The sequence below is a fragment of the Anguilla anguilla genome, chromosome 10 (genome assembly GCF_013347855.1).
Source record: "Anguilla anguilla isolate fAngAng1 chromosome 10, fAngAng1.pri, whole genome shotgun sequence".
Lineage (NCBI taxonomy): Eukaryota > Metazoa > Chordata > Actinopteri > Anguilliformes > Anguillidae > Anguilla > Anguilla anguilla.
Window position 1 is genome coordinate 46,618,151 of NC_049210.1, and position 26,431 is coordinate 46,644,581.

General features: G+C 49.4%; 1 protein-coding gene across 6 annotated transcripts in view; it reads right to left on the reverse strand.

Annotated features, from left to right (window-relative positions):
- Window positions 1–26,431, reverse strand: part of LOC118206278 (PDZ and LIM domain protein 5-like) — a 91,847-nt gene that overhangs the window by 10,729 nt on the left and 54,687 nt on the right. For 2 of the 6 annotated variants that reach the window (XM_035378755.1, XM_035378754.1), the window contains exons 4-11: window positions 19,621–19,657; window positions 18,327–18,793; window positions 10,935–11,113; window positions 10,525–10,555; window positions 6,523–6,552; window positions 5,465–5,914; window positions 2,343–2,477; window positions 214–291 (exon numbers count right to left, since the gene is read on the reverse strand). In XM_035378755.1, the coding sequence (XP_035234646.1) occupies window positions 214–291; window positions 2,343–2,477; window positions 5,465–5,914; window positions 6,523–6,552; window positions 10,525–10,555; window positions 10,935–11,113; window positions 18,327–18,793; window positions 19,621–19,657 (1,407 nt within the window). Of the gene's footprint in view, window positions 1–213; window positions 292–2,342; window positions 2,478–5,464; window positions 5,915–6,522; window positions 6,553–10,524; window positions 10,556–10,934; window positions 11,114–11,699; window positions 11,718–11,915; window positions 11,937–13,761; window positions 13,785–18,326; window positions 18,794–19,620; window positions 19,658–26,431 lie in introns of all 6 variants that reach the window. The other 4 variants (XM_035378756.1, XM_035378758.1, XM_035378759.1 and 1 more) reach the window with 4 other exon arrangements.

Here is a 26,431-nt window from a genome sequence, read left to right on the forward strand (position 1 = left end):
CTGCAGCTACACCTCTATCCCCACATAGCGCACACAGGCCTCCACAGTCCTACGCAGCGCTCTCACACACACACACACACACACACACACACACACACACACACACACACACACACACACACACACACACACACACACACACACACACACACACACACACACACACACACACACACACACACACACAGGTGTCAGAGACGGGAGAATAGTTACCTAAGGATATAGACTGCACTTACAGGAGAGGAGAGAGCCGGGTCACTGAGATCAGTGACTGACTGGTGCCAGGAGACACTTCCAGAAAGGGGGGGGGAGAGGGCGGGAGAGTAAAGAAAGAAAGAAAAAGGGTGAAACGAAAGAAAGAGACAGAACCAGAACCACTAGCCCCTAGTAAACGCACACAGAGAAAGCCTTCTATCTGAAGGTTGTACAGTTCATGAGAGGAGAAACCATTACATGGAAAAGACTGCATGCAGTTGAAAGCCAGCTTTTGAATTCAGACATTTGTGTCAGAAGGTTTGTGTCAGAACTTTGTACTAATACCAGTAATGAGGGTCACCAATCATTACAGTAGATGTCAAAGTTACAGCACTGTAAAAGTCCTAAATGCCATCTATTTATGTATTTGTATTTATTTTTTCCTAGAGCAGCCGCGTTAGTTTCTGTTTTAAGATGAATGTGGAGATGGGTTCTGTTGACTGGAAGCCATTTCCCCAGTCCACGGGCTCAGCACGCAGAGCGGATAATTGCGTGAGACGTCCATGATGGCAACCAGATGCGGCCCGGCCGTGCCTTCATTACGGCCAATTACCAGCTGGTTCGTTAATAAACCCCACCAATCAGCTCAATTAGAGGGGAAGGGGATTGGATTAGAGCCCGTGTCTGAGAGACACTGTCTGGGCTGATCCAATGAACACAACCCATCTGGACAGGGACCCCAAACCCGTCAGAGGTGAAATATCTCTTTGAACCCCACCCCGCCCCCCAAATAAAAAGGTTTCTGCGTCTACTGTGCACCTGGACCATTCCACAGGAAGCTTTTAATCAGGCCCATAATTGAGACTAGGAATAAAAATCACAACAGGTCAATTACTGGAGTAATGGCATCGTCTGGAATCCCGGTACTGAACAGTCTGCATTACCATAACGGAAAGAAGCTCACATTTCAGTTTATGACCAGCACCAATGCTCAGATGAGGCTCACTGCACATGCTCATTAGCAAGCTAACGATGCGCATTTCTGAGTGGATCTGACAACGCAGGGCAAGGGTGTGGCCAGCCACCACGTTTTTTGACCTTCCCTTCCCCAGCTGGTTTGAACAGCCATTGCACCAAGGGCCCATACATGCTAATTGAGGAGACCTTCCTGCTGACTGACACCCTCCACCCTTGCAGGTGTGAGGTCACAGATGCACGATCAGAACGTTCTGTAGCTGAACATTCTAACGCTGATGTCACAGACAGTCGCTCTGCTGGTGACTGTGAAAGCAGTGGAGTTTCTCCTGAGCGGGAACGCTCCAGAGGCCAATCCCGCGCGTCGCTATTTTTGAGCTCGGCGAGACCGCCCCCCCCCCCCCCCCCCGCCCGCTCATGCCAAGTTATTTTGTGCCCATTGCAGCTGCCCACGCAACGGCATCTCCGAGACATAACACGGCTGTTGCCACGGCAGCGCGCGGCTGTTGCCGGGGCAGCGTGTGGTAGCGCCAGCGGCGGCGGGACCCTGAGCGGCACACTACCCGCTGTCTCACAGGTGGGCGTGGCCCCAGGGTGGCACAGGGCCCCAGGGTGGGTGTGGCGCCAGGGTGGCACAGGGCCCGGTGGGCGTGGCCTCAGGGTGGCACATCTACAGCAGCAGAGAGCCACACGGCTTCTGCCAAATGGGCTCAGGAGACTTAAATACTCAGGGAAGAGCCCAGAGCCCAGAGCCTGATAAAAACTGAGCCACACATCACCTGTCAGTCCCTTCCCCAGCGCGTCCTCAGGTGGAGCAGTCTGAACGTTTCTGGAACAGTGTCCTGGTTAGAGTGCTGGTCATTGGCCATTACAATGTTTTGGTTTTTTTTTTTCTTTTTTTTTTTTTTTATGATGTCTCACAGTCACATCCATAGATCTGAATTTTTTTTTTTGATTTACTGCACTGACACAATAAATACACAATACATTTCTTTGATATCATTCATTCCATGCACCAGTGTTCCTCTATGAGACTATCTACCACCAAACCGATGAAGCTGGATACATGTGAAAATGCGCTTCTCAAAAGTCTGTGATTGGCTAACAGTGTTTCTCCTGAGGAACCTGTGACAGGTGAGGGCGCTGGCAGGTGAGACGCCGCACCCTGCTACCTCTTCATCTTCTGCAGATGGAGGGCGCTCTTCGTCCGACGCTTTTTCTTCCTGAGTCTAAGGGGCGGGGCCCGGAACACGGGGGAGATGAGGAGGGCGTCCAATAGGGACGGAGAGACCGCCCCTTCCGGCCGTCTAGCCCTGCCCACCCCCATTAGAGCAAGGGGGGGGGAGCCAGGGAGAGAAAGAAGTCAGAAACAGGCAGAGGAGACAGCATAGAAGAGAGAAAAGAGCACGCATCCCATAACCAGCCTGTTCCAGAAATGAAGGCAGGCGATGTTAATAAAGCAGCGATGCGCGAGCTCCACAAACGATCTGTGATTCATTCCCGTCACACACTGGTACACTTCTAAAGATTCAAGATGTAGATGGAGACCGGAAGGATCGTGCACCGCACTAATATACCACCTCACCTGTGTGACACTGAATACAGTCCAACAAATAAACGGCAATGACAGAGTGAAGGAACGACCCGGCCCTTAACAGAGTGGAAAGCGTGACACACACACAGACACACACACACACACACACACAGACACACACACACACAGACACACACACACAGACACACACAGACACACACACACACACACACACAGACACACACACACACACAGAAGCACACACACACACAGACACACACACACACACACACACACAGACACACACACACACACACGTGTGTAGTCCCCGCCCCCCACCCCCCCTTCCAGCGGGCAGCGTCTCTACCTGGCCTGCGAGCGGGCTACAGTGGGCACGATGCCCGCTGCCCTGTGAGGGGGGGCGCTGGGGGTGAGGGGGGGTGGGCATGGTGCCCCGCGGGGCAGGAACTCCAGTGGGTTCTGCAAGACGGCCTTTCTGCACCCCTCCGCCAGAGGCGCGAAACGGAGGGAGGAAATACTCAATAAAGACCACAGAAAAGAAGCAACAGACCAGACGCCTCCTTTCTTTATGAGCTAACACCAGCAACCTGAATTCAAACGGTATGTGTCCTAAATACTTTGACAAATAGTTGAATAAATACCGCTGAAATCTTTTTTCTCCACAAACGTAAGTTGCAGAGTTGATGTCGGTTACAGATTAATTTGATAAACTGTTTAACATAACAGTGAACTGTACAAAGTCGCTGTACTGTTAATGTACTGTATGAAACCTATGGGCCCTTCTTAGCTATGGCCTTATCTAATCAACACTTCAGCACTCAGGTTGTTTCCCACACATGGCATAACCCTGGTAAGGTGAGTGGAGACAGAGCTGTCTGTACCTCAGGGGTGCAGGAGACAGGATCAGCCTTGCAGCAAAGGCAGGACACAGTTCTGCAGGGACAGCCGACAGACGGGACGCCTGCACTGCCAGACTGAACCAGGAACAGAGCGACGGGGTCACAGGGTCAGGGGTCAGGGGTCACAGTGATAGAGGCTGATATATGACCGCACCCTGACCGTGAAACCAGTGAGGTCAAACTAATTTACAAAGAGAACATCAGTGAAAAGGTGCAGGTACTGGTTTCATGCACACCAGGAGGATGTGTGTTTTAAGTGTGGGCCCTCTCATAGTGCCAGAATTGCAGTGATGGGTGAACAATATGATTCCAAATCAGAGAATGAGGAGAATAAAAAAATTGTTTTCAACCAAATTTTATAAATATTTAAATCTTTCATTATTTTATTTAGTTAATTTCCTCAATTTTTAATGCCTTAGAATGCAATTCTAAAAGCATCAGAAAGCAACATCTGAGTCTGAGAGAGTAGGAAAATACTGTTCTTTAACTGACAGCCTGACCAGAAAACTCTTCCGTGAACTCCCCAGTGTCTGTCTATGCCATCTAGTGGCTGACAGGTGGAACTGCGGAGGCTATCTGAAGGAGTACGTGCTATGAGCACTGGGGATCATATTGCTTTAATTCTTGACAGAGAACAGCAGCACGCAAAACAACAGGCTGAGTGTTCAGGCCACAGACATGCGTGTCGTCGGTAAAGCGGAACGGAGCAGACGACGAACAGCAGTCCAGCAGTGTGCTTCCGATTATGGCCAAACGAGCGTCTGGACCGCAGGGCGAGAAACGGAGACTAACGCTCGTAAATCGTGACTCTGGTCTTTGAGAGCGCACGAGCGAAAACAAAACACGCAGTGTGAACCGTGCTCTCCGTGTGTAGAGGAGATCGCCTGTTTGTGAGCGGTCAGCAGAGAGCAATCGGGTGACGCCAAGGTGAGGGGAGGGGCATAAGAAAAGGGGAGGGGCCTAAGGTGAGGGAAGGGGCATAAGTGTACAGTATCCCATGGATAAGTCTTTACAGGGTTCCTTAAAAAATGTCTAAAATCAAAACCGGCTGGGATACAGTCAGAGGGCAGGGTGAGGAAGTGAGGAAGTGCCGTGGGAGGACGGTGGAGGATGTCTAAAACCGGACTGGATGTACAGACAGAAGAGGGCACTCAAGACAAACGGACAAACATACAGGTGCTGCCTCATAACCCTCACTAAACACACAGAGATTTCAAACACACATTTCTGCAAGGGTTGGGTCGTAGGTGAAGTAACGTCAATGCTGAAAAAACAGTGTGAACGTGAGGATTAATATTTAATATGTCCGCAGGCTGTTCTGTGTTGTATTACATGTACGTTTGTCTTTCTTTTGTTTTCGGTTTTGTCTTTTTTTACTGCAATATTGATCTTTCTCTTCCCAGGAAGACGAAGTGGTTAAAGCCAGTAAGGCCAAAGCTGAATCACCTGTTTTGTGTTACGCTGCTTTTCCGTTCAGTTTACTCCAGAAGAAAACGGCGCATAAAATATTTATCATACGCAATGAAAAAAATGTCCATCAGCACTACGCATCCAGAATTAAAGAGAAATACATTAGGGAAGATGTTTGGTGCAAACAGTCTCGTCACATAGAAGTACAGTAAGCCATGTTGTTTTAACACCTTTCACATCATGACGGAACACCATTACACTAGTATAAGTGAAATCTCATGGGATATCTCAAGGGTTATTTGCTTGCAACATCAGTCACACATGTGCCATTCACACTGACTGAGACTCACTGACTGTGCATCACGTGAGAAGCACTCAAAACCGTGAATAGAGGAAGCCGTTTCAGATAATCACTCAGGACTGTCTGTACCTTTCAGTAACTGGAGGAGGGGCGTGTGGCTGAGTGGGAGGGGCATCGGAAATGATGCCATGCGTCTGTGCTGGAGCAGGATCAGCTGTCTGCAATGGAAAAGGGGAGGAGCCTGTGGTCTGTAGGGCAGGGGCGGGGCCTGTGGACTGTAGGGAAGGGGCAGAGCTAGTGGACTGTAGGGAAGGGGAGGAGCCTGTGGTCTGTAGGGAAGGGGCAAAGTCTGTGGACTGTAGGGAAGGGGCGGGGCCTGCTGGCTGTCCTGAATTGGGGGTGGAGTCTACTGACAGCAGGCTGCCGAGTTGCGTCTCCTCGAGCGGGGCGTCGGTCTGCGTGCCGACCGCGTGACGAGTCCGTGGCGTCGCGGCGGATTCCTCTTCCACGCCATTGGACAGCTGAGCCGGCGCCACACCCGAGCTCAGCTCTGAGGGCGTGCCCTTTCGTACAGGTGGGCTTCACAGGGAGAGACACACCACCGTACACAAGAGCACAGTCTGCAGGCAAACTTCACCCAAAAACCACTCTCTATTGAAGGGCCAGAGCGTCTGCAAGCTTGGACTCCCACCTGAGAGCTCAACCAGCAGGCTCAACTCAACGCTACGCTACATGAACCTGGACCATAAGCTGCTGGTCTCTCCAGGACCAGGAATGAGGACCAGGTATAACGTCTGACCACAAGCACAGACAGTGTCAAAATATCGCATGCTAAGTGTCCAGTGAAAGTGCTCAAACCACTACCTTCTAGGGCTGAAATGGAGACTATCCTATTTCACGTGTCAGCATGCATTCCTTCTGTTATCAGTGAAAAACATAATCAAAAATAGACTTTCTAGGCTTAACATAGTAAGTATATGTGATTCTGAGAAGAATTAACCAGCTATGATGTTTATGCTGACTGAAGGTTCGGAGCTGAAAACAAGATCACTCAGACCCTTCCCAAAATCGTTTAGTCAATCGATGGTGCGGACTCTCAGACTGTAGTGCGGACAGGGGTGAGAGCAGGGGTGAGGGGTCAAGGGTCAGAGTGCACGTGGGCATGACAGTGAGTCACATGGAATTACCTGACCTGTCCACTGACTGTCTGGGGCTGTCTGAAGAAATAGTCGACGAAGAGAAAGAGAGAAACAAACAGACAGTTGGAAAGAAGAAGAAAAAAGGACACAGGAGGAGAAGGACAGGAGAGGAAGGTTTTAAGGTAGAAGAAACTTTATTAAAACACCCAGTGCTACATTACAGTTCCCAAGCATGTTTCAGGTCGCTATGGAAACAAAAACTTATGCTGGATACACAACCCATTTAAAATAACTACCAATCCAAGCAACTAGAGTACCAAGCAACCACACACGGGTCTGGCCACACACTGCAAGGAGGGCAGGATGAGGAGAATGCAGAAGTGAGATTGGTGAAACCACACACACACACAAACACAAACACACACACACACACACACACACTCCTCACGCAACTCATCGCCATAACCACCATTACCGCTACACCTGTGCCATCGCGGTGTCTCACTCTCCACTCCCTCGAGAGCTCACTGACCCCAGATCAGTGCTGGGAGCAAGCCTGCGCGAACTCGACACGCTTCACTTGGACTAGATGACTACATAGGCTGGGCAGCTAGTGAACAGCTGGTCGACTAGCAATAAGTGTGGAAAACACAGCTAAAACCAGCTTAGGCTGGTTTAAACCGTAATTTTCTGCAGGGTAGCCTTAGCCGAGCACTGATCTGAGACTTGGTGGTTCAGGGAGCAGCTCTGGTTCTCACTTCCTCCCACAGAAACTCTTTCCTGTCAGCCAGGAGTCTGCTTTCACTCAGAGCGCAGGAAGCAGTCGAGGGTTCCCCTGTGAACCCCCCCCCCACCCCCCGCCCCCCCCCAGGCGGTGACCCCTCTGGACCGCTGCCCCGCATCCAAACTCCTGTCACCAACCCGCACGCCACTATAAGCCCCCCACTGTCGGACCGGACCGTTTCTGTGGCGACCCGGTCCGACAGTGGGGGGCTGGGGGGGGGGACTGTAGCGTGAGAAGCAGGCCGGGCCAGGCGGGGGGGACCGTAGCGTGAGAAGCGGGCCGGGCCAGGCGGGGGGACTGTCAGCGATCACGCCGTGACCCGGTGATCGAGCGCAGAGTTTCGCCTGCTGCACATGAGAGAGGCGCCATCGCGGCCGCCGTGCGCCGGGCAGCTCGTTATCCTCCTAACCGCACGAAACCGCGTCTACTCCCCCCCCCCCCCCGGCGAAGCCTGGGTTTCCGCACGGCGAAGAGGCCTAGCGACCGGGGCGCTAGCTAGCGGCTGACATAAGCGGGCTATTGTTTATGAGAATTTCAGCTGGTGATAGCTTTGCGTGCAGCTAACTGGAGCGCGGTAGCCTAACTGATTCTCAGCGTGAAGTCTGCACACGGCCATGCAACGGCTCTCCACACGTCCGGGCCCTCCGGTTCCGACCGGCAGTGACAGAATCCAGGAGCTCCTGGGGAACGTCCCCCAGTGAGGAAACAGGCCCGGGTTCAAACGCACAGACACAGCCATATATACACAATTACAAACACATTCATGTGCTACACATGTGGCCTGAAGCTTTATAAACAAGTACAGAGAGAGAGAGAGAAAGAGAGAGAGGGAGAAAGAGAAGGAGAGAAGGAGGGGGAGAGAGAGAAGCAGAGAGAGGGAGGGGGAGAGAGAGAAGCAGAGAGAGGGAAGGAGGGAAAGGGAGGAGAGCAGAGCAAAAAAAAAAGATGCGAACTGAGAAAAGGAGAAAGAAGAACAAATGCAGGTTTGGTATGGAAGGCGGCAGTTTTTGTGTCCTTGTCTCTGCTAGATGAGCTAACACAAATGGTCAAGCACGTGCATCCGCAGTAGTGCGCCGCTGGGGGGGGGGGGGGGCGTGGCGGGATGGGGGGGGGTGTAGGGCAGTGGGCTGGGTTACTGGACATTGAGGGTGCGTGCCGACACCCCATGGTGCCAGTCCCGCAGCTTGGCGTATCGGGGTCCGATGATCTGGGGGTTCACCTTGGGCACCCTGGCACCCCGGAGCGAGGAGGAGGAGGAGGAGGTGGCAGGGAGGAAGAGAGAGGAGAAGGTGTAAGGAAGAGGAGAAGGAGGCGGCAGGGAGGAAGAGAGAGGAGAAGGTGTAAGGAAGAGGAGAAGGAAGGAAGGAACAGAGAGCAAAGGGAAGGGTGGAAAGATGGAGGGAGAAAGGAGAGGAGGTGGAGGAGAAGGAAAAGAGGAATACACTCGTTAGTTCCACCCTGACTGAACTTATTTTCTTTTTTTCTTTCTTTTTACATAAGCTTCTACAGCCTCCATCTTCCCTCAGTCTTCTGATGCGTTTTGATATTGATTTGCTTCTGGCAACCTCCTTTGACACTACAAGATGCCTTCAACCCTAACGTTATTCTTATTAAACATTTTACACTATTTTCTCTTAATAAAATTTAAACTGACAGCACAATGGCTTTATAGCCTGATATTCAGGGTGTAAGTTCTGTACTCAGCAGCCTATGGAGTGCTATTCTTAACTTGTTTGTATGCTTCCCTGTGAGGCCATTTTTCCTCACATGTTCAGAATGTTCACCTTTAACCTTTATGATGTCATCGTGCCAGGTAACCTGAGCACAGCGATCCGGAATCACAGCAAACCACACACAGACAGACGTGCTCCTTAAAGATGTCCTGTGCCTCTTTACCATACGACAGAGCGAAAAGGAGCTCAGCTGTTCACACACAGCGTGCATGCAGACTGACACGACCACAACACCACTCCACAAAACTCAGCAGCAGCACAGGCAGCAACACTAAGCGAAATATCATCATTCAGTCATCTGGATAACACGTTCATATGCAATGAACAGATGTAAATGGTGACATCACCAACTGCAATCAGGCTAAGATCAGGAGGGTGGGAGTGTGGGGGAGGTATAAGAAGAGCTATAAGTTATGCTGTTTTTTCTTTTCACCTTTGAATTAGCAACCATTTCAGCTCAAAAAAATAAGCATAATCAATGGCTCCTTTATCTGGCTAAATGTCTGATCCCAGACTGAGTATGTAACTGCAGTACAGTGGCTTTGTCATGGTACTGTGTCTGTTCAGTTCTTTTTACTACAGTGAATTGGAACCAAACCCACTTGTATCTGGTTGAGATACTCCAGCAAGCTGCTGCCTGAGCCCGATAAACTGTGGGCTGTTTAACTCAGCTCCATTCCCAGCATCCTCTCCACCAACCCAAGATGGCCGCTCAGCAGCGGGGGCAGATATGAGGGCTCCAGAACACCCGCTATGCGACTGGGACACGCGCGCGAAAGCCCTGGAATTCGGTTTCAGTTTCGCCGTTTCCGTCGGGAAAGGAGGGCGTCCTCGACGGGCAGCCGACCAAACCCCGCCGCAGAGTGTTTCGGAAGTCGTTCCGAGGCACGTCTGTTTCTCATTCCGCACACCCGTCCCGTCCCATTCCCATTCCCGTCCCATTCCCATTCCCATTCCCACCCTCCCTCCGATTCCGTGTCTGAACTCCCCACGAGCGACCGGAATCAGCTCTGTGACGTCTTTAACGGAAAGAGGCTCGTTCTTTGGGGGGGGGGGACATACCAGGAGTTTCTCCCTGCCCACAATCCTTTTCAGAAACCTGCAATGCCATTCGCTGACAGAGCTCCAAACCACCGAGTGGTTCTGAGTAAGGCCGAAAGGACCAGCCAATGGCTGAGCTCTAGCAGGACAGCTCAGAGCCAGCGTGAGGCTCGGGGGCCATTTTGAGTTCTCTCAGCTTGAGCCCCTTTCAGGCTGCCAACTGTGAGGGGCTCCCGGGGGGCGAGCCCGCCTCACTTCCTGCTTAAAATGAATCGTGTTTGGCGGGACGGGGAAGCGGAGCGTAAACACCGAAACCCCCGAATGTACGAGGGCCTGCGTGCCACAGACTGGCAGAGTCACGGGGAGCCTCATTTCACACGCGTCCCGTCATCCAAACAGCAACGGTAACAACAACAGCGGCAGACCCATGCAGAGTGCCAGCCAGCCGCCGCCGGCGATCCAGGCCTGGTCGTAAAAACGGCAGCTACTTACTTTTTCCCGCCTTCGCTGTCCAGTCCTTCCGCTGGAAAAAGAAAAAAGAGAACCTGTTTAGATGATTGACGAGTCAATATTGCAAACAAAACACAATTAATCTTGCTCACTCAAATCTCTTCTAGAGCAGCACACAAACTGCCCGTGTCTGGATGTGCATTTCCAACAGTGGCACACTAAATTTCTTTCAGTGCATATAGCCCAACTGCATTTTATTGAACATTCTGAAACACAGCCATGCAGAATCTGTGACCCTGATGGACAGTTCAGCCCCCAGACAAAGCTTCTGAATGACATCAGTGTCCGTGGCTCCTGCAGGTCCCCAAAACCCGACACCACCCAACGTACCATCGCCGTGGGGACAGAGCTGACAGGGCAGGATTAGCGGTTAGCGGCGCTGCGGAACTCACGCTGCCCGTCGCCCGTGCCCGTGATCTGTGCCAGGATGCGGAAGGAGCGGGACTGGGACGTGCCCGTGCGGGGGTGCCAGTCCTCCGTGTCCTCCATCAGACGCTTCTTGCTGGCGTCCCCGTGGGACGGCACGTGGTAGAAGTGGATGTCCGTCTCCACGATGGGCCTCCTGGGCACCCTGCGCCAGCGAGCGGAGAGAGGAAGCACGGTTACCATCATCATCATCATCATCATCATCATCATCCTCATCATCATCATCATCATCCTCATCCGTCAGTCACCATCAATATCATCATAAACACTGCTACGATCTTCATTATCATCATCATCATCATCAATATCATCAACATAAACGCCAGTGCTTTCGTCCCTTCATCTATAAAGCACTTTGAACAAGATACTTTAAATCTGCTTTATAAATAAATTTAATTATTATTTGTGTAGTAATGAAAAAAGATTGTCATACCGATGTAATTTTATCTTTGTATCCTAAATGGGGTACGAGGTGCTTTATAAAGATTAAACAGACATGTTACTGGTAGGAATAAAACATAAACACTATTAAATTGCTCATTTATTCACAGTTTGCGCAACGCAAGGCTTATTTTGAGACGGACGGCGTTATGCGGTTTCGGACACGCACACACATTTTGTTTTCGATTGGCCCAGATGTGTCACATGGCGCACTTTTAAGCCAATCACAGTGAGCGCTCAGGGGAAAATGAAAGAATGCAGAAAGAATGCGATTCTCAAACATTATTTACCTGGGGGGGGCAGTTTTTCTGATGGGGCGGCGAGCGATTGAAAGATGGAGAGAAAGACGGAGAGAGAGAAAGAAAGAAAAGATCACAGGGGTAAGAGTTAAGCAAATGAAAAGATCAAGTGGGGAAAAAATAAGTATACATGGCTTTTTCCTTCAATCAACTTTTAACACTCAGCTACTTAACTGAATGACTCTGGCATTTAAGAACTCTACTTACTTAGGCATACTCCCAGGCCCACTGGCGTGAATGTAAAAAAGAGAAAACCCCGTTGGCATTAACATTTTATTTTTATAAATAATATTAAAAAATATTAAACTTTTCCCATGCTCAATGCAAAAAGTTATGAATATAGTGAAACACTGCAAACACAAAAGCCAACAACACAACACAACTCACAAAGGAGAATGAAGAGAATAAGAGTTGCTCTCACGGAGCACACACTCCAACAAAACACTTATATAAGTGCGTATCACAACACATGTAGGAAAAAATCCACAAACTATTTACTTTCTTGGTCAAAATTCCAGAAGCAGCAGCAAAAATTGTAAGTGCCAGGCATAGATGTTGCGAGCCCTAACAGTAAAAGTAAATGTGTCCATTAAAATTCTAAAGCCCAACATGTTCCAACTTCCACCGCAAGATGGTGCTGTGGCCTTCTCTAATCCAAGTTATAGCTAACTTCAGAAACAGAAGAAAAAAAAAATACTACTTTGGATTCTTAGAAAGGCTTAAATAACACAAACACACACACACATGCACTTGATGTGCCTAATTCTGACAGTCTTTTAATAACATGGCCATCTGTGATTTACGTCAGCCCCGCCTCCATTTTGTTGGTTCATGAAGGCCTGTGTGTTGAGTGAGTGCTGACAGATGGGCAAGATGGATGGTGTTGATAGAAAATATGCTAATGACTCCACCCCCTCACACATGTGCACCACAAACATGTCAGCCACTGTGTGTGTGTGTGTGTGCGCACCTGTGTGTGTGTTTGTGTATGTGTTTGTGTGTGTGTGTGTGTGAATGTGTGTGTGTGTGTGCGTGTGTGAATGTGTGTGTGTGTGTGTGTGCGTGTGCGTGTATGTGTGTGTTCATGTGCGTGTACGTGAACATGTCCGTGTGAGTGTGTGTGTGACAGCATGTGTGTGTGTGTGTGTAGGTGTGTGTGCGAGTGTGTGTGTGTGTGTGCATGTACGTGTGCGTGTGTGTATGTGTGTGCATGTGTATGTGTGTGTGTGTGTGCGTGTGTCTGTGTGTGTAGGTGTGTGTGCATGTGTATGTGTGTGTGTGCGCGTGCGTGTGTACTGTATGTGTTTGTGCATGTGTGTGTGCGTGTATACTGTATGTGTGTGTGTGTGTGCATGTGTGTGTGTGTGTGTACCTGTCAGTACTAGAGACTGACAGTGACATACAGGCACGAAGCAGAAGCAGAACTGAACAGCGTTCCACGCTTCCTAAGGGACAGCATGATTCACTACTGTACACAGCGCATAAATACTAACATGCCTGGTGCATTGCTCTATAGACCTGACATGAGATATTAGTTATAAAGAGCATTATGCAGCGCGCGTAAACATATGCTTGGTTTTGGCGTAAACACTAACAGAAAACCGGCTGGGAAACACATCGGGAACACATCGATCTTTCAGAGCAGCCTGTTCTGATATTAACGGGTATGAAATATTTAATCTGGTAATAGACGTCCAGCTGGCTTCTGAACAGACACAGGATTGTTAGCACTCAGGCTATACGTACTGGGCTAAACACAGACTGGCAGGTGCGCACACAACCACGCAATGAAAGTGCACATCCATTTTGTGACTGGCTGTTGCTGGACAACACACGGATCTGTACATGCAAATACATCATGCACATGCACGCACACACACACACATATACATGCACACACACACACACACACACACATACACGGACACACGCTCACACGGACACACGGACACACGCACACACGCACATACACACATACAGTATACACGCGCACACACACACACACACACACATACAGTATACATGCACACACACATGCACACACAATACTGACTTCACCACTGTCGTTGAGACCTCCTGTAGGAAGTAACGGTAGACAGAGAAACAGAAAGAGAAACAGAAGAGAACAGAAGGGACGGAGGAGAACGGGCACCATTAATTACTCTCGACGGCGCGCCTCTTTATCAACAGCACGCCGCTGCCCCCTCTGAGGTAGCAGGCAAACACTCGAGCGCACCACACGCAGAGGCATGCACGCACAAGCACGCACAAGCACGTACCGTACCTGGACTGCCCTTCAAACCTAGCACCAGGATGCAGGGGCTACAGCCTTTATATGTAAAATTATACAACACACAATGGATAATAAATCAACTACGACCACCGTTGGACATGCAAGTGTAATCCATATAATGCTGTAAAATATATTTTCAATCCTATTAAAATTCATACACAGTATTATTGACTAATTCTATTCATAAAAGCAGCAGTAACTGACAGCTTTGCTGCCATATACTTGAGACACTTGAATTTAATATGCTAGAATACTCATTACTGCCGAGAGAGACCGCCCTTGCTGCCGATTGGATAGGTGACAGAGCTGCTGAATGCCCATTGGACTATCTCTGGGGGGGCTCCGCCCCTTCCTTGTGTGCAGGGATTTTAATAAGCTTGCCCAGTCATTAGAGGGGTCAGCTGCAGCTCCCAGCCAATCAGGCCGCAAATTGAGCCCGCTCAGTAAAAGCAGCGGGAAAGGGGATTTATAACGGCACTCCAAACCCCACCAGAGGAAGCGAGCTCGGCTTTCCCCACAGCCAGCGTAGAGAGAAGACCGTACGCATCGAGCGTGAATGGGACAGAAGGAGCAACAAGCACTCCTGTGTTTCCTGTCACATTGCTCAGTATCTAAATTATCCATCCATCCATCCATTGTCAATACCCGCTAAACCTAGGCAGAGTCGAGGGGGGGTTGCTGGAGCCTATCCCAGCATGCATTGGGGGAGAGGCACGAATATACCCTGGACAGACCGCCATTCTACATCCAAATTATGAACGGGGGCAAATTAAATACTATGAATGTGAGCAGGCTACTCCATAGTTACATGGTCATACTCTGAAACTAATTACTGGGAAATATACTGTATGTGAATGTCTTCATGAACATAAACACATACAGTACTCACCCCCTTGAACTTTTTCCTCATATTTTGTCCCACCGCATCTTAAAACCTGAATGTGCCAAAATAGTTTTCTCTCTTAAGGAACACGAATCCCCCGCCCCAGGAGTTTGTAGGCAGGCCTTTTTGGCGCTGACACGAGCCTTGCGTCCCGCGTGCGTCCGTATGCGCTCTGCACATTCAGATGCAGGAATTTTTTGCCCATTCTTTCCACGCAGATTTACTGCCAAGCCAGGAGAGCACCGGTGGAAAGCTCATCTCTGGCCATACCACAGAGTTTCAGCGGGATTTCAGTCTGGGCTTTGGCTGGCCCATTCCAAAATACCAGGTTTTAGGACCATTCCTTTTGTATTTTTTTATTTGCCCTTGGGGTCATTGTCCTGATGGAACACAAATCTTCGGCCTAAATGCAGATTTCCTGGGGCCTGAAACAGGTTTCGACCGTATTTGGCTCCACACGTATTTTTCCATTTGTTTGGACGGCGCACGTGGGTCCACGGGAAGGTTCAAAGATTTGCGGATCTTTCTGGAACCTTCTCCAGCTATTTCCCTGCAAACAGTTCCATACTGAGGTACCACAGGCAGTTTGTCCAGTATTCACAGAGCCCTTACCGGTCTTATCGGCTGTCAGAGTTGTGAGAATCACGAAGTCGGTGATATTTATTCTGCACTCATGCAACTGAACACAGGTGGATTATAAATCAGCATAGGTGGACTGTATTTACTGTTCAGTTTGATCTTTCAAGGAATGGAATACAATTTAGGCTGTTAATGCAGGGGGGCTGAACACTTATAGTTAAGTCAATTTCCTGTTTTTATACACTTTTTTAACACTTTACTCGTATTTATATATAGAAATAGAAAAAAATCTATGCAATATTAATTAGCCATTATTTGGCACTATGCAAACAAACAGACTTATACAGAACTAGATTAGATCACGAGATTAACTTTCTTTAACGTCGTTTGGTAGAAGAAAACTTAAATCATTTGTTGTCGAGAAGAAAGACCTTTGTGAGAAAATCAAGACACGAAAAATGAACCCACATTAAACGGATTCCTGTATCAAGAATGAAAATAGCATGAAGGTTATCTTAAAACGAGCCTTTGAAGAACATAATTATTTTAATACAGTTTTGAACAAGCTCTTCAGGAGTGAGTTCCACTGCACCCGGGGGGGGGGGGGGACCCCATTTGCTTCCAATTACTCTGTAAACCTGGCAGCACTGCAGGTCCTTTCTAAATCAAACCAAGAGCCTCCACTTTAAATCCATTCCCACAACCACAGGATGAGGAACCGAGCTCACTGCGAAAGGAAACTGATTAATGTCGCTGTCAATTAAGAGATTTCCAGTAGCAGGTGTAGGACATTCTAGATGTTACGTTTAAGGTTCTCCCTCCCCCCCCCCCCACCCCCAAATCAAACTCCGCTCCGACATCTTTTTGGAAGAAGACGCAAACCTTCGCTGCTTGCGGCTGTGAAATTGCCACAAATCACGCGTGGAAGCTCGGTAGAGTAAACCACCGCTCTGGGAGAACAAACAAGCCAGCGCTGCTGATGCAGTAAAGCCCCCACCCCTGTGGCCCGCACTGGCCCCCACGTACAGTAAGCCAGCAAAACACGTACAATGTTTTACGGCTTTCTACGTGCTTTAACAGCTGCAAGGCATCACCGCGCGATCATAAGAAGACATGTTGCTGACTGAGGGGAATAAATTAATAGAAATCAGGACAATACATGGAAAATGCTCTAAGAAAATAAATTTCGGGGTGCTGGTTGGAGCAGACTTATAGTCCCGGGCGGAGCACGTAACTGCATCCTCCAGCTAAACACGGCCCGGCTGTTTAGCCGTCTGAAACGCACCCTCTGATTCATTATTTTCTGCGTAGTTGATAATTAACCGTCCTTCCGATATCTCCGGATGCCCTGGGACATCTCCCGGGTAGACGTGAAAGGAAATTCCAGCGACTAAATAGGACCGACAAGCCAAAATAAACAAGCCAAAATAAATAAGCCGAAATGAATAATCTCTGGACGAGTGAGAGGCCGCGGGACCAGGGTACACGGCCGGGGTCCTGGCAGGCCGGCTGGCCCCGGGCCTTCTGGGTCCTGACACTGGAACAACCCGAAACGCATTGCGTGTACGGAGCTGGACCCGGGCCCACGATCGTAATCGACAGAATTACGCCTGTAAGGGGAGTCAAAAGGTCACACGGACGCCGGCGCGGGGGCACCTGCCTGACCGGGCAGGGGGGGGGGGGGCACCTGCCTGACCGGGCAGGGGGGAACAGGTGATGAGTGGTGACCACTTTAGGGGGACGTGTGAAGAAACAGGAGACCTGTCAGCTACCCTGCCAAACCTACCCCCCCCCCCCCCCCCCCCACTTTCCCCTCCCTAAACCTGGGCCCCTCCCTGATCCAGGACACCTTTGAGGACCCAGAGTGACACCAAGTCACCGCCCCAGATCTCACCCATGGGGTGGACTGCGGAGATAGATTTGGGGTACCGGTGACTTCATGGCCTGCCAGTGCGCGGAGAAGCCCTTCTGAACCCTAAAAACAGCCGGGACCTGACGCAGAGAGAGTAAGTAAACCCTGAGAAGACCAACCTGCCCCTGCTGCATGCCGTGCGGGCCTGCCCCGTAAGCAGATAGCAGTTAGCGTCGTCTAAATATACACCCCCCCCACCCCCCCACCCCTGCGTATCGGGACGCCGTGCTCCACTGGGTCCTAGCGTCGCTGATTCACTCTGAGATTCTGCTTCAAACCCGACCCCGTAGCACCTGGAGATGTGTCTGAGAAAGACTTGGACCTTGGATATAGCAGATTTCTGTAGTGTCCGCTACATTCTGCTTGTTTATTAACTTCCCAGAGCTCTCTCTAGCTCCCATCTGTGTGTGAGAGACAGCGAGGTTTCCTTTACACGCAGATTTCTCTCTAAATGTGTCCATGTGGAAACAAATGGCCCTCAAAAGCAATTCCAGAAATCTTTCAATGGGGAAAACGAGAAAAATAGAGTTGGTCACAATCGTGGACCGATTTCAGAATAATTTGTTTTTTAGAATAGCTGCTTAATCCAACTCATATATCTAAAATGAAGGCAGGATTGTCCAGATGGAAGAAAAACAGGAAAATATGCTGAGATACGGTTCAAATGTATAATAATTACATTGTGTAGATACTGGATGCCCCCATTTACAAGTATTACCCAAACTTTCAGTAACTTTTTTTACTTTAACTGTTTGTTTAACCTGGTTTCCCTTTCTCATAAAACCTGCTGTTTGTGCAACTGGTGAAGCCAGCTGAATTACCTGGACACACGCTGAAGTACCTGTTCTGCTTGAGCACTCCGTTAGGTTGTGTTAAAAGGGAGGGGCCAGTGCTGAAGGGGAGGAGCCAGTGCAAAAAGGGGAGGAGCCAGGGTTAGCCAATGAAACGTACCCATTCTGCTGCACGGCTCCACCCTGGTTCTCCAGCAGGCCCCGCCTCTGGCCCATGGCCACCTCGCAGGCGTTCTCATTGGAGTAGAGCTGGATGGGCGTGTTATAGACAGAGGGCTGGGGCACGGCGGGGACGGCGGGGGGGACGGAGGGGGGGGCCGTCACTCTCCCGGGAGAGGAGGAGGAGGCGGAGGAGGAGGAAGGAGAAGGGGAGGAGGAAGAGCTGGCCAGGGGGAAGGGGGGCTGGGGAGGGGGCGGGTGAGCGGGGGCGGCGGGGGTGAAGGCAGAGGAGGCGGAGGGGATGGAGGCCACTTTGGGGGCGGTGGGGGGGGCGCCACCGCTCCGCACCCCGAAGGGGCGGGCGGTTTTGTTGTAGGCGGGGCTGGGGCCGGTGCTGGCGGGGGCGGGGGCGGCGGGCGGGGGCAGCTGGGTGATGGGCACCGGCTTTATGATCTCCGGGGGCAGGTCCTGAATGGTGGAGCAGAGACATGCAGAGACGGGCACTCACACACCAACACCACGGCACACGCATGCAGGACCGACGCTTCCCCACCGACAGGCACGCTCAGAGGCAGCCTGAGCACACAGTAACATTTATCTTCTACTTTTACAGTCACATACAGACTAGAATCATTATTATTATAAGACACAGGAGGAGATCTCAAACTCAAATCCTGGAGGGTCGTTGTGTCTGCTGGTTTCTGTACTTAAGTGCTTAACTGTCATTGATTGGCTAAAGAGTCTGTGCCCCTTGTTTCCACGGCATCAACTAGCTGCTGATTGAAAGGAAACTGAAAAAAACCAGCAGAGACCGATGTCCTCCAGGACTGGAGTTTGACACCTCCTGGATGAGCTTTTTACAGTGAAGGAAGCATCAGTGCTCTTTGTTCACCAACACTTGCAATAAAACACCTTGTGTATTATGATGAGGCTAAGATGGCTGCAGTCCCAGCATGCAACACTGCCACACACAGCAGCGGCCAATCACAGCAGCCTCCGCATGCAGTCTATCAGGGGGGGCAAGTAGCACGACGATTCCATGGCAACAACCCAAAAATGTGCGGTCAACACCTGACACTCAAACTATACCCCATAACATGTCTATAGTCACAGTTAACCACACAATTTAATCAGGAGTATCAATTATCCATCAATATCATTTAATATAACGTTTTTTGAAACCAGCATCATCTTTCCATCTAGTAAATAATTCTCTGAATATTTCCATTTGAAATGAATCTTTACTTCTACAGTAAGTGTGATTACAGAGAGCAATACAACAGAAACGTACATACCTTGACCACCTCAGTAACTTTTGGCACGCTTGAAGCTCTATAAAGAAAAAAACAGGAGAAAAAAATAATCATGTTATCAGAATTCATGTCATCACATTTCAGGTATTCATCAATCTTTCCTGGAGACCGAGCGTGTTCAGGTCTGCCAAAATAATTCATTTCCCCAAAAAGAGCTAAATACTCCAGTGCTGATAATCCAGAAGGTGTTGTTAGGTGCCGGAGATTGAACGCATTCTGGATTCTGTCTTTGGGCTATTAACACTTTGGCCCGTTTTACACGCTCAGTTTTCCACAGCAAGTCCTGCTGTGCTCAGCTGGTTTCCTCATCACGCTGAGCTATCTCCAGAAATTGTTTGTGACAGAAGACACGTCGCTTTTCAAGCTCTCTGAACGGACGAAGCCTCCCAAAGTTTACTGCAAAGAAAAATGTGAATCCACGCTGAAGCACTGGATTCAGTCAACATTCAACAAACTTCACTATTTATTTGTTTATTTGTATTTGCATGGTTTGGTGAGTCAAAATTAGTGACAGCTGAAGTCATGAAACTCAAATCAAAACTGTTTGTGCGAGAAAAAGTTTCACATGCCTTTAATTATTTGGTTTTGAGTCAGAACTAAGGCTGAATGTTGATAATATAGGCTACTGTCTCACTGGACAGACAGCTGACCAATTCAAACACCAGTGCTTCTAGACTCAACATCCTTAAAGTAACATTAAACGTCTGTAAAAAAAAATTCTGTAAAAAAAGCTGTTATTTCAGGGCTGTACATGTTCTAAGCTGTGAAGGGTCTAGTCGATTCACAGTGACAAGCAGAAGTGGGCCATATGTTGAAAAAATCATATCGCAGATTTTTAAGATGCTTGGTTGAGGCCTGGTGCATATCAGCACCATGTGTTAACACAGGTCAGTAATCACGATAACATGAGTAATAAACGCAGGCCTTTTCCAGCTTTTTCAAAGCTTATGAATGCTACATTCATTTTCTATAAAAATATCAAAGTAATATTGATGTATTTCCTCATAATCATTGAACACTGAGGCACATAGTTTTGAAAGTGTGACTGCATGCATGCTAATATTGATGAATTCCATTCAATCTTGGCAGTGCATTTATGTTACTCATCGGTACCATGAAACAATGGTTACCACAGAAATTCTTCAGGGCAGTCTTCATACTGTCACAAACCCATAAATGGCATGCCTAGCACCAAGCAACCACAGGAAGCACACAATGTGCTGTGGGAGGAAACACTATCGCAGTAGTGGAAATATCACTACGGCTAATTAAGGCTTTTTAAAGCAAGAGAAACTGGTTAACATGTCAGCTGGAAAGGAACGACACCCAGAGTATATGTTCAGAGAAATTGGAAGGAAAATCTCCATGATTCGCATGTAAAGGCATATCTGAGGCTTAAATTGCACCACGTGAAAATGTCCTGTTGCCCAGCATGAGTGTCAAGGGTTGGGGGATTGAGCATTAGTTACAGAAGAGATCTGCTTGGGATAAGTATGAGTTAGAACAGCAAAAATAAATGAAGTGGCAAGCCTTAACTAAACCCAGGCCTTTCATTTGCAGCCATTTCACATCATAAAAGGTACCATAGCAGGGCAACATAGTTCAACATAGACTGAAATTTTTAAACCTTGCAGTAAAAAAAAAAAAAAACAATTCTCAAGTTGTTGCTACAGTTGATATGACTGTTGATGCCCTTAGGATTTAGGATAAAAACAAAAGGTATGTGAGGAATTTCATCATAATAAGGTCAGGTTGGGAGCACTCTACACAACAAAACTGAGGACCACTGCGATCATGAAAACATATTCCAAGCAATGAGGTAATATGTAAGCAATTCTGTGTTTTGTCATTTAAAGAAGCGGCATCCGATTACAGCTCTACCAAACTTAAATTACAAAGTTAAATAACACATGTTGTAGGAGCCTCCATTTGCTGGACGCCTATTAAACATCTTTATTTGATACCCCGCGTTCCAGCGCCCCAGAGATTGGAGATGCCCCCCTATGACATTTGAATGTCACATTTTGGCTTACACTTGGGACTGAACCACAGGGAACATCCCAGCACGTAGCATTACTGAGGATGACCTTACCCAAAAAAACCTGCTCTCTCTCACTCACTCACTCCCTCCCTCCACCTCTCTCTCTCTCTCTCTCTCTCTCTCTCTCTCTCCCCCTCTCCCCCTCTCCCCCTCTCTCACTCTCTCCCCCTCTCCCCCTCTCCCCCTCTCACTCTCCTCCTCCTGAAAGAATTATTTCTCATTTCTTAAATGGCCCCCAACTGAAAGACAACTAATGCCAGTAAAAGCAAACCTCCACAAAACTACTTATGCAACAAAAAAGACACCATAAAACAGTACTGTACTGGGGCTGCACCGTTCAGTTACCTGCATACCATCGGTCACATTGCATAACACACATAATTCATCACACAGCTCCACTGCTGGTTTGACTTCCTCAATTCCTCTGTTCAGAAAAGATTCCGAAACCGATACAATCCGGACTGGACCAGAACATTCTACTCCCGGTATCAGGTAAACATTTACCTCACGGTCAGGCGCTGGATTCGATGCAGCTTTGAATTACGCTGCACACAGAAATACCTGCGAACGTCCCCCCCCCCCCCCCCGAAGGAGTTATAGCTCAGGCCGTCCCACATTACACTGCACATAAATAAGAAGAGGAGGTGATACCCCCTCTCTGATCTGAGCGCCTCCTCCTCTCCTGGCAAGGGGGGCGAGAGACCCGAGAGAGGAGCCAGCTGACCAGGCAGGCGCCCCCCCCCCCCCCCCATAAATCTCCGGGCCGACTGTAAGAGCTGGGGATTTACTGGATTTACTCATGAGGCAGGGTTCTTTGGTCGCCCGGGGGGGGGGGGGGGGGGGTGATGTGTGGACGGTTCTGTTCTGTGGCGGTTCTTCAGGAAGTCGTTCTCTGGGTTTGGGTTCACACTCCAGTCGAGCGGAACACGGCGCGGTTTTGGGTCAGACTGGGACTGGTCGGCCATGTTCCTGGGTGGGCACTGAATCTGTGGGCTGGCATTCCCACCGGCCACCTAACCCTGAGCCCGTCACTGTGCTGACTGCGAGCGCCCACAGGTACCTGCAGTCCCTGCTTCTAAACGAACGAGTGTGTTACATATAAAAGCGCTGGTCTCACAGCCCTCGAGGACCAGGGGATTCACAAAGCAGGAACAGGAGGCTGACTTCTGCAAATATTTCCATGTTTGATGTTTTTGGATGAAAGCCTCGCTTCAAAATATTTACAAAAGCAGCATGGCATGCAACTGCTTATGAGCAAATAGACAATCAAGCATAAAGCACCCATGTGAGTTTAACAAGGCCAAACAAAACAAAGCAGCATATGGAATTCTATAAACAACAAAACAAACAAAATCAATTGAGTGCACTGTTCTCCTCTGTAGTTTCTGAGTCAACACACAATCTCCTAAAAATGTCCAGGTTACATTTTTTCATCTGTACCAGAAATAGACACATGCACAGAACAAAACAGCTGCACACAGGCAAGCACAATCCCAGGACATGAATTAAGTTAATATATATTATACACCGTAGGCCTATGACGTGAGTAAGCCAAGCAGAGCGTAGTCCATAGGGTCAGTGGCTGTAACCCAAGGCTCTACAGTGCTCCTATTTTAAGAGCATACGCCCCTGAAAACTGATGTACGCTAACTGCAAAAATAATTTGCTAATTGGGACGCAATAGCGTGCTCCTTAAGAGCACATGTGCTCCATGGAAAGAATCTTAGCGTAGACAAGATTCTCCTGTAATGACATGTAATTTAATACACCATATACTTAGAAGTTACAAATTAAAACGTTATGCTAAGTAGAGGCCGCTGGCAGCTGTGACTGACAGTGACCCGCATGGGGACGATTAGAGCGCACAGCATCATTCGCTGTCACGGAGGGTCCAGAGCCCTAAATGGTGTGTCGGGGTTTCGGTGAGCTGGCCCCCAGTCCCGGGACGTTTGTGTACATTTCGGGGGCTCCGCCCCAGCACCACCCGGCTTTTTTTACTGAGAGCGGCTTTTTCACACAAGCGCTCTTTTTTATGTGCGCACAATAAAAAAGGCCTTGTTTTACACCCTCCCCCCCGACAAGACCATAAACGCGTATTTCACACACGCCAAAAAAAAAACGTACCCAGATGGACGCGCTCGACCGAACACAAGTCGCCAGCTCTTGTGCAGAGCCCGTTTTCTGTAGTTTTTTTTTTTCAGGTTTCCGCCATTTGGCAGACAGACTGGCGGAGCTGAATCAAAGACCGTCGGCCATGTCTTATTACGCGCGGGTTCGAGGCGCGGCTGAGCTGCAGACCCGAGGGGGGGGTGGGTGAGGGGGGGGGGCGTGGTGTGTCTCCACATGTTTCAGAGCACGGCCTTCTCAGCGCACTGTTCTCTACACAGACAGGACTAGGACTGGCCGACCCTGTTTCTGTGTGGCGGCCAGATGTCCTCTTTGATTGATAAAGAACACGGTTGGCCAGCTGGCCCTGTGGTCATGAGTGGTTCACAAACCCTGCTCCTGGAGATCTACTGTCCTTTAGGTTTTCATTTCAACCCTATTTTGGAACACCTGATTATACTAATTAGCAGCTCAACAAGATCTCTGGCAATTTATGTAAGGGTACTTTGTTAGGGTTGGAGTGAAAACCTACAGGACAGTAGATCTCCAGGAACAGGGTTGGGGACCGGTGATGTACCGGCCACCTTTAGCGAAAAGGACGCAGGCTAATCATTAACTGAGCCTGAAGGTCGGTTCTGCTTAACAGCGCTGACCGTTCTCGTCTCTGGGTTTACAGCAGATAACAGCAGCAGGCTGCAGTGAAGTGAGGTGGACGTCACGCAGATGATGCGGCGTCGAGCACGCGTCCGTCGGATCTCCTCCAGAGCCGGAACCCCCCAACTCTCCCCCAATCAGTCCTCCCGCCATATATGACCAAAGAATGCGGTGAAAACGAAGCCCGCGTCTTTCCCACGACACCCAGATGCACATCAAAAATGTGCCAGAGCGCTCCAAGAAAAGTGTTTTTCCTTTTTTTTCCCTCGCTGCAAATAACAACCATTCCTAACCGCCGCCACCCCCCCCCCCCCCCCCCAAAAAAAAAATGAATAGGCTGGCACCCTCGTACCCTTGACCTACTTGACGGAGTCTAGACTGTTAGGTTATTCGTCCATTAATCACTGGCGCTGTGCTCTCGTGTCCGTTCCTACTCATTCTAACGGCGTTTTTGCATTTATTGCTTAACCGCCACTAACAATGGGAAACTTCGCTTTAAGCAACGCGTGTCACTCTTCCCAGCGGCCAATGGCATTTCCGAGCGGCGTGAGACGCGTCCTGCGCCCTTATATGGGCGCAGAGCGGCCGGTTCAACCGCTCCTTCGGAACACGATGTTCGCTGAACGGGAGCAGGCCAAAAAACTGACTCTTGATTTGATGTCAGCCCCCGCCACCCAGGGCCATTGGCCACGCGATTGTTCCCACATGTTCGCTCAAAGAGACTCCCCTCGCCCCTCCCCCCCCCCCCCCCCCCCCCCCCCGGCTTTGTAATGGGAAGGACTGAGTCAGAAATAACAAGTCCATTCTCTGCTATTTTTAAGACCAAAGCGCGGTGTTATCTTTACGTACTTAAAATAGCGCGGGGAGCTAAACCTGGTGGCGGGCTTTTTATCGAGTGAGTGCTTCACCCTCGGGACAGGAAGGGGGGGAGGGTGGGGGGGAGAGAGCAGAGGAACAGTCTGATCTCCCGGCTTGGAATGCGGAGAGAGGCGAATTTGGGAAACGTTGAAAAATTGCGCATTGCACAATAATGGAAACGGATCATTAATTAGAGGGCAGGGTTTCTGTACGCCGAATCGCAGCGAAAATCGCACAGCGTGTTTTTCTGCGCGTTCTTTCCTACGGGAAGAGCCGCTACACTCCCCTCCGAATTCCCTGGCACCCCGCGCCACGCCCGTTCCCTGCCGAGTGCTGAGGGGTGGGGGGGCGGGGGGGCGATGAGTGACAGGGTTAAATATGGGCGGCCCAGTGGAACCCAGGGGAGAGACATTAGGGGGGGAAATACTCGGAAGGATCAGTTGAAAGCATGTGGAAACTGGCACCACCAAATCCCGCAGAACGTCGGTACTGAGAGGGAACTGAACAAACAAACACCAGGCCTCTCTCTCTGTCAGTCTCTCTCTCCCTCTCTTTCTCTCTCTCTCCCTCTCGTTCTCTCTCTCTCTGTCAGTCTCTGTCCCTCTCCTTCTCTCTCCCTCTCTTTCTCTCTCTCTGTGTCAGTCTCACCCTCTCTTTCTCTCTCTCTCCCACTCTCTGTCAGCCTCTCTCCCTCTCCTTCTCTTTCTTTCTATCTCTGTCAGTCTCTCTCTCTCTCTCTCTCTCCCTCTCTCTTTGTAAGTCTCTCTCTCCCTCTCTTTCTCTCTCTCTCACCATCTCTCTCTGTCAGCCTCTCTCTCCCTCTCTCTCCCTCTTCCTCTCTCTCTGCCAGTCTCTCTCTCCCTCTCTTTCTCTCTGTCAGCCTCTCTCTCTCTCTCTCTTTTCACAGAATTCCAAATGTCATAGTCACTCACCATTTTCCCCTAATTGCATCTGGCACAGGGTACAAATCAAATTCCAAATGAGTATGTTCTTCAAAATCATTAACCGCTTTGCCAGCGATACACAGTCCAGCCAGAGAAAGTCCCAGCCAATGACACTGACATTGCGGTTAATGTCAATTAATGTTGGTTAATGAGTTTGAATCGTCCAATCGCGAGGCTGGCAACCGAGGTG